Genomic DNA, 8,717 nt, shown 5'->3' with positions numbered 1-8,717 from the left:
ATATAACATTCAAGCCAAACTTCTCCAAACACATAAAGCAAGTCTCTGTCTCGCAATGAAATTACCAAGATTCACCCTCTACTCCCACTTATTACTTCCTTACATGTTCAAAGTGTTTTCCAGATTTCTCTCTCTTTTCCTCAATTGATTCTTATCAACAGGCAGGCCAGCTAGTGTTCGTGCCACTTCACTGTCCCCGGGTCTCAGTAGGGATGCCCACGCCTGTTCCTAGCTTTCTGTGGAAGCTTAACGGAGATGGTGTGTGGTCCTGGTGTCTGGCATGGCACAGGTGCTTGATAAATGTTGGCTGCCACTATGATTAGGTGACGTGGAAAGAGCACTGGACTCAGGGACAAAAGGCCATGGTTCCGGCCACAGCTCAGACATGAGTCACTCATTGTGTGGCCTTGGCCAAGTCCCCTTGCCTCTTGGGGCCTTAGTTTCCCCACTCTGTACAGAGGAGCGCCAGGGCTGGGGGGGGGTCCCTTTCTGCTCCACTCCACCGCTGTTTGTCTCTGATTCCCCAGTCAGTGTTTAACTCAATCTGGGGTTTGGGGCACAAGGAGGATCTGTACCCAACTCAGGGACAGATGAGCACTTGGCTGGGAGCAGGGCGCTTTGATGCAAGAAGCAGGGAAGCAGCTAGGGAGCTGCGCATCTTGGAGAGTTTTGTAGAAAGTTCAGGCCTGACTTTTATCAGAGGCTGGGAATCTGCTGGTTGCCATGACTACGGAGAGCAGCATCTAAACTCCAGGTCGCTGATTAGCAGGAACGGAGTGGGAAGGCCTTGAAGAATTCAGCAAGCACGGCCCCCTCCCTCCCTCTGTGGAGTGGAGTGTGCAGGCCCTCGACTGTACTGTTTTAGCTGTCCCCTGAAGATCTCGCCTCCTTTTAAGTGCTTTTTTTTTTTTTTTTTATGCAACATCGAAGGGCCGTGTGGTAAAAACGAGGCAGCTGCTGGGACTTCTCAGCCAAGAGAAAACACGGAATTTTTCTTAAAAGCCCTGCAAGGATGCAGAGTGGGAGGCAGGGGAGGAAGAGGGGTGGGGTGCCGTGGGGAAGAGGGGGCACCATGGCTGAGGTCTGAGTCCGCTGAAATGCTGGGTGACCTCAGACGGGCCCCTCTCCTTAGACCACTGCTTCTTTATAGTTCCCACACGGGATCAGTCATCATGTATCCATCCATCCATCCAGTCATTCATTCAACAAATGTTTATTGAGCCAAAAAGTACACTGTGCCAGGCACTATATCCCTGGGGATTCAGTGGTGAGAAAAGAGGTGAATTCCCACTCTCATGAAGCTCACGTTGGAGTCCAGAAGACAAATGGTTAGCAAATAAACATATAAAATGGTCATTTCAAATAGTAACAAATGTCCTGGAGGAAGGCACAGCAGACTACTATGCTGGAGGCAATGAAGAGAGGGGCACAATCACATAGCGGGTCAGAGAGGGCCACTCCGAGGAGGTGACATTTGGATGAAAGGAAGGAAGTGGCCTTGCAAAGAACTGCAGGAACAGCATGCCAGGTGGAGGGAACAGAAGGGCAAAGGCTCTGAGCAAAGGCCCTGTTCCATGTGAGGGACAGTGAGGAAGCCATGTGGCTCGAGCAGAGTAAGGGATGGAGAGGAAAATAGCAGATGGGGTCTAGAGTGGGAGCAGAAGCCAGGTCCGGCAGAGCCTTTTAGTTCTGGTAATCGGTTAGGACTTCCTCTTAATCCAGAGGAGGCGAGATTACCAGGGATGTTTCTTTAAGATGCATATTTCCTGGCTTCACCCCTTTGAGACTTGTATTTATGGCTGGGATGGGACTGAGATGTCTGTATTTTTACCAGCTTCTTGGGAGCCTCTGAAGGTGTGCGAGGTTTTAGAAACCTGGGACTACATGGTTCTCTGAGTCTCTTTCAGTTTTAAGAAAGCAGAAAAGCAACGTGTCAGAACATCTTTAAAAAGGATCTTAAAAGTTCTATGATATTATGGAGTTTTCCTTTCTTCCATCCCTCACAACTCCCTATCTGCCAGGTAGAAGAATTAATTCTGGTTTTGTTTGTTTTTTGTTTGTTTTATTGCAAGATCCCAGAATGGGTACTTTCTGCAAGGAAGGTGCTACAGAAATGCTATAGAAAATAAGAACTAGGGGCACCTGGGTGGCTCAGTCAGTTAAGCGTCTGCCTTCGGCTCAGGTCATGATCCCAGGGTCCCGGGCTCAAGCCCCACATTGGGCCCCCTGCTCAGCGGAGAGCCTGTTTCTCCCTCTCCCTCTGCCTCTTGGCCTACTTGTGCTCTCTGTCTCTCAAATAAATAAATAAAATCTTAAAAAAAAAAAAAAAAAAAGGAAAGAAAGAAAGTGAGGACCATCCACCATGTCAGGGAGTGTCAGATTATAAATGCAGCAACTCCATCGTACCTTTCCTCATCAAACCATCATCGGGATTTGCCCATCCCTGACGCCAGCAGGGATGGGGGAGGCGTCATCCTCACCCCAAGCCCCGTCCCCCAGTGCCTGGCAGGAGCATTCCCCATCTGTCCCTGCACTGCAGATAACCCGTGCCTCCACCCCCCCCCCCGCCATTAGCCGAAGTCACTGAGACCTTCCACACAATGCCAGCACTTACACTCATCATGGATTAATTCGCTGCCAAATTGCTCACATCAGTTTGTTGTTTTGTTTTGGTTTTTTTTTTGGTTTTTTGTCTTTTTCCTATCTGGGGCTTGTCTCTGATAACAGATTTGTGTAATGGTTTCCTATAATGCCCCAGAGTCCAAAATTCCGTTCTTGTGTGCGTCCAGCTCAAGGCCCTCCTGGGCAATACACTCATATGTTGATAAGTTCACTGATCACTTTTCTAAGAGAAATATGGGGTAGAGTAGAAAATGCATTGCCTGAGCTGTCTGAGTTGGCCGAGGCAGTGGCTGGTTTATCTCCACCAACTGTAACATGAAGGGATTCACTCAGGCCATCTCAAAAGCCCTTTCTAACTTTTTGAAACAAATACCTGTTCTCTTTAGCCAATGCATGTGCTCTTTCATTTATTCACTGAGCAAATGTTGAGTGTTTACCACGTGGTGGGTCCTGGGGCGGTGAGACACAGTCCCACTCCCAGGGAGCTCAGAGTCCAGTGTGAGAGAAGACAATCAGACATCCATAGCACCTATTTGGAGCTGTAGTCATAGTAGCAAAGGGACTCACATCCTAGAACAGGGCTTAGATCGCCCCAGAAATCTGCTCCCAACATCAGCATCTCCACCTCATCAGTGGGGACTCTGTCCTGCCGGTTGCTCGGGCTCAAAACCCTGGAATCATCCTTGACCCCTCCCTTTCCCTTCTTCTCTCCCATCCCGTGTTTGACAAGCAGCAAATGATGCAAGTTCTGCTTTCAAATCTCAGAACCTGACCACATCTCATCACCTTCATCCCTGATCCACTGATCAGAGCCTGGACAGTTGCCTTAGTCTCCCCATCTCTGTTGCTCCTCCCTCTGTCCAGTGTCTTCAGCAACTGGTGAGCGATCCTTGTAAAATTAAGCCAGACCAGGTCACTCCCCTGTTCAAAAGGCATTCCGTCTCAGCCGCAGAGTCTCATGACCTGCAAGACCCGATTTCTGGTCTCCCCTCTGTTCGCTCTAGCCCTGCTTGCCATTCTTTACATGTATATAAAGAACCTGCCATTCCTTCTGTCTCGAGTGCATTTCCCACTTCCCGCAGATGACCTGTGTAGAACTTGTCTGTTACTGGGCCACAAATTATCCCGCCACACCTTTTTGGCTTAGAACAGCAACAAACAACATCACACGGTTTCTGCGAGTCAAGAATTTGGCTGGGCAACTCCCGCTGACCATCTCACATGGGACTGCAGTCCGATGTCGGCCAGGGCCGCAGTCTCATCTGAGGCTTGACTGGGGCTCGAGGATCCACTTCCAAGGTGGCGTGCCCACGTGGCTGGTGGGTGCTTGGCTTTTGGCAGGAAGCCTCAGCTGTTCTTCACAAGGGCTGTTCCACAGGGCTGCCTGAGTGTCCTCACACCATGCCGGCAGCTTCCCTCAAGTGATCAATCCAAAGGGAGCGAGGCAGAAGCTGCCTCTGTGACCTAGTCTTGGAAATCATGCGTTATCGCTTCTACTACCTTCTGGTCATTAAAAGTGAATCACTAAGCCCAGCCAGTATTCAAGGGGAGGGAAATTGGGTTTCATCTTTTGATGGCAGAGCTGTCAAAGAATCTGTGAACACATTTTAAAACCACCACAAACTGCAAGGTTAGTCCCTAATCCTTTAAGCCTCCATCCTGTGACATCCTCAGAGTGGCCTGCCTGATACCCTGAACAAAAGAACAGTCACCCCCTCCCATTCCACGGGCTTATTCTCTCCATAATTTATTACCATCCAATAAGTCATATTAGTACTTGCATATATGCTTATACCTGCTTCCTCATCTAGAATGTAAACTCCATTATCACAGAGGACATCTCCCTCTTATTTGCTGCAGCCCCACACTTAGAACTGGCCTGGAACACAAGTTAGGCCAGGTCAGGTCAAGCATGGGGAAAGGCAAGCCTTGCTGGGGGCTGGGCGGCCATGGCAAGTTCGGAGTCATTTGAGGAGAGTCAGGACAGCATTCCACATGAGTAGACTGGAGGCATGGGAACGGACCCCTCATAGTAGGAGAAGCAGGGCGGGAGGTGTAGGGAACCCGGGAGGTCTGGAAGCCCAGAGGTGGCAGTGAGGAGGGCTGGACAGCCCTGACAAGACTCTCCATCCCTCCTGGGCTTGCAGCCTCTCTCAGCTCTGCTTCTAAAGATGCACTGATAAGCAGCTGACAGAGATGGATTTGTTTGGCTGCCCTTCCTTCAATATTGACTGGATTTGGCCTGCTCTCTGGGCAGCCCTAAGGAGCAGGGGGCTTATCAGCTGCATTCACCCTGAGTCATAAAACCAATCTGGGTTCACTACAGGTGCTTGGTGCAGGAGAAATACTAATGTCTTTGATCAGTGCTTGATCTGGACCCTGTGGGCAGGGTGAGGAGGGAGGGGAGTTTGCTGGATGGTGCCAAATCCACCTGTGCCTCTCCAACTCCTGATGACTCTTGGTTGGGGGCCAGGAGGTGTGAGTGACGGTGTTTTTAAAGACTGAGTACCTAGGCGACTTCCTTCCCCTTTCTGGGACTCAACGAAGGAGGTGGGACTCAGGTAATTTCCTAGAGTTGCCTGGGGCTCTTCTCAGAGGCAGAGGAGGGAACCTCAGGCCTTCACGGGGATTGCATCCCAACTAGGTGGCCTTCCACCTGCTAGGGACACCAGAGTGGAGGTTTGGTTCACAAGGAAGTAAAGGGAAATGGAACGGCCTTTCTGTTTGCTTTATGGTATCTCATTTTATTTTCATAACAACTCAACAATATAAGGACTAATGTTATTCCCTATCTTAATCAGTGAGGATGCAAGACAGAGAAACTGAGTCCTCTATCTACTAAACGGGGAACAGAGTTTGAATCCAGGGATATCCATTCCATACAGAGATAAGGCAGGGAAATGGGACAGAACAGACAAAGGGGAATTGGAACCAATCCTATCATGCTTTGGCCTCCACTTATGTTTTGAGCAAGGAAGTGAAACACTGGTTTCCAGACCCTTCCTGTGGTTCAGTCAGGGTAGGCCCAGCAATGCCGCAGTAACAAGTAAGCCCCTAAATTTCAGCGGCTTAACCCAACTAAGGTTTATTTCTAACATACAAAGTCTGATGCGGCTCAGGCATCTCTCCTCCACCAAGTAGCTTCACCTTTCAGGGTATGTGGCCTCCAACATCACTGCAATAGAGGGAGAGAGAGCTGGGGAAGGTACACAGACCTTATTACCTCAAGCCAGAAGTGACACATGTCATGCCCACCCAGAGACCAGTGGTCAAGATAATCTTTCATTGTCCCAACCTAACTGCAAGGAAAGTTGGGAAATATCAGGAGGTGTGTGAATGTTTGATTAACGTTAAGAATCTGTCCTATCCTGGGGCACCTGGGTGACTCAGTCGGTTCAGCATCCAACTCTTGATTTGAGCTCAGGTCGTGATCTCAGGGTTGTGAGGTGGAGCCCTGAGCTATAAGATTCTCTTTCTCCCTCTCCTGCCCCTCCCCACCCCCACTCAGGTGCACACTCTCTCTCTCCCTTAAAAAAAAAAAAAAAGAATCTCTCATATCCTAACAGTTTCTGTCTCCTTATTTGTTCCCCTGTAGGACAGAACCCCAGAGCAGCCCTCTGGTTCCAGCTCAGGATGGACCCTCGGAGAAGCTGAACCAGCATCTGGCCACTGAGGCCTTGGGCACCAACAGCTGGGAGAGAGACAAGGCCTGCCGGGAGCTCAGTCCTGCCAGAGCACGAAGGTGAGACACTGCCCCCACCCTCTCTTTTGGTCCAGTGAGGAAGTTCAAGTTGAGGATGCAGAAATGAAGTTTGTCTTCCTGGCCACTCTTCCCACGCACTTCTCTTTTGCAAGTTCCTCTTTCAGACCCTTAAATCCAATCAAAAGTCAGCAAATTTTTTTCTATAGAGTACAGACAGCTTTTAGGTGTGAGGGCCAGATGGTCTCTGCCATGCTACTCAATCCTGCCATTGTAGCACCAAAATAGCCACAGTCCATATGTGAACAAATGGGCATAGATGTGTTTCAATAAAGCTTTATTTATAAAAATAGGAGACAGGCTGGATTCGGCCCAGGGGCTACAATTTGTTGCCCCTGTCTTAAATGATAGAGCTAGTTCCTGTCCATTTTTATGACTCTATAAGCCACTGATTTCCAAGTCATGACTTCAGCCTACATCTGTCTCCTGAGAGTCGGATCTTTGCATTCATTCCTTAAATTCAGATATTCAACCAGGATTGCTCAACAGATATTCAGCCAGGCTTGCTTGAGCACCTGCTAGTGACAGGCACTGTGTTGGTATCTGAAGACACAACATTTTACTGAGGCTCAGAGAGATAACATGACTTGCCCAAAATATGGCAGCCAGTGAGTGGCAGAGTGAAGTTTTTTGAACTATGGTCTCTGATCTTAAATCCTAGATGAACACCTACCCATTTTACTTTGATGCTAGTGAAGAAACCAGTCTATCCCCTAACTTCTATTTTTAAATTTTGCACTGTGCACATATAAAGCCTAGTCTGTCTTTGGCCTCTGGAGAATCGATTTTGTTAACAACACCATCTTTATAATCTGGCTTCACCAGCTGGTTGAAAGCTTTGTTCCTACTCCTCAAACTAACTCACCACTCTCTCGCTGCCCTGGGCTTGCACCTACCCCCTCAGTGACAGGTGGGAAATGAATTTAGTGTCCTTGCCAGCAGTGTGCCCCAGATACAATCCCTGGCACTTCCTGTTGAATCAGAGAGTGTCAAAGCCATTTTACAGATGTGGAAACTGAGGGCAGTACATGGTAGGATCAAGATTAACCTGAGGACCCCTGATCTCCTCATGTCCTGGAGTTCTTGGTTTCCTAGGGCAGAGGTTCTAAACCCATTTGAGAATTACATGGAAGCTAGAAGTGCTGTCCCCAGGGAAAGTGTATATGCTCTAGGAATATGCCCCAAATTCCAACTACCACTTGAGGAGTCCTAGACCTCTGAGGCCCATGAACAGGGCTGTCTAGTTAAGAACCTGAATTCTGAAGAAGACCTACTCTCTGACATGATAAAAACACCATAATGGTGATAATGTTAAAAAGTGATCATAAAAGTCACTTGACATATAATCAGTGAATAAATGGTAGCTGTGTTACTATGCATAATTACAATACTAGAAAGGACATTTATGAGAGCTTGCTCTGTGCCAGACCCAGGGCACGTTGCATGAGTGAGGTCCTCATTTCTTGTGACTAAACTTAAGACACAGGTATCATGTTTTATTCCCATCTTCCAAACGATGAAAATGATACTCAGAAAGGTCACTGAGCTAGGAGGTAATGGAGCAGGAATGTAAATCCAGGTGTGGCAGCTTCTAGAACCAGCATTCGTTACTGTTGCATACTCTACTTTTGACCACCGTGTACTAAACCACTCTAGGTCATCACTGCATACTTAATGGCTGCCAATTTCCTGCTGCTTGTGTAACTGCGGTCTATTTACTTAACCACTATCCCGGCCCCTCCAGCCCCACTGGGACAGCACACCTAGGCACACGGGTACAGGAGGAAGAAAAAGGCAGAGGAAATGCAGACCTACCTCAATAAAGGTGTTTGGGATCTATGTAAGGGGTTAATTTTCGCCTTCTCACAGACCTCAAATCTAGCCAAATTCAAGGTCTTTCTCCATTTTATTCCATCACTCAACGTAGGAGTGTAAGACAGTGGTTCCCAAACCTGCTTCCCTGGGAACCCTGGCATTGCAGAAAGCAGTGAGAATAATTGTCTGAAAAAATGAGATCTCTATTTTATAAGACACAGTTTTAAGTGTTTTTTTTTTTTTCCTTAAGTATTTCTCCCTTAAATTTTTTTTTTTTTCCTCTCAAATTCCTGGCAACAGTTACCCTGGGCAGTGTTTATATGAAACAAGAAAATTTAACAAGAGGCTAAATTATTTCATCCATTCATCCCTCATTTGGTCACCCAACAAGTATTTTGGTAGGCTCTTACTCTGTGTCGAGCGCTTGTTGCCGGAAACATTTGGATGTGGTCTACCATATTTACATAAGCAGCCTGTTTGCTTCCTGGATGGGTTTGCTGTGCTTTATGCTTTATAACAT

At 47.8% G+C, this 8,717-nt stretch overlaps 1 protein-coding gene across 1 annotated transcript in view; it reads left to right on the top strand.

The window, feature by feature from the left end:
- The window catches only part of SRRM4 (serine/arginine repetitive matrix 4), a 149,764-nt gene that overhangs the window by 103,091 nt on the left and 37,956 nt on the right, over nucleotides 1–8,717 (top strand). The window contains exon 2 of the mRNA XM_025889412.2: nucleotides 6,218–6,364. Within this exon, the coding sequence (XP_025745197.1) occupies nucleotides 6,218–6,364 (147 nt within the window). The remainder of the gene's footprint in view (nucleotides 1–6,217; nucleotides 6,365–8,717) is intronic.

This window comes from Callorhinus ursinus, unplaced genomic scaffold (assembly GCF_003265705.2).
Source record: "Callorhinus ursinus isolate GAN/ISIS: 27379988/994484 unplaced genomic scaffold, GSC_fseal_2.0 scaffold41, whole genome shotgun sequence".
NCBI classification, from domain to species: Eukaryota; Metazoa; Chordata; class Mammalia; order Carnivora; family Otariidae; genus Callorhinus; species Callorhinus ursinus.
Note: the sequence above shows the minus strand (reverse complement) of the source record. Positions and strands in the feature narration are given on the sequence as shown.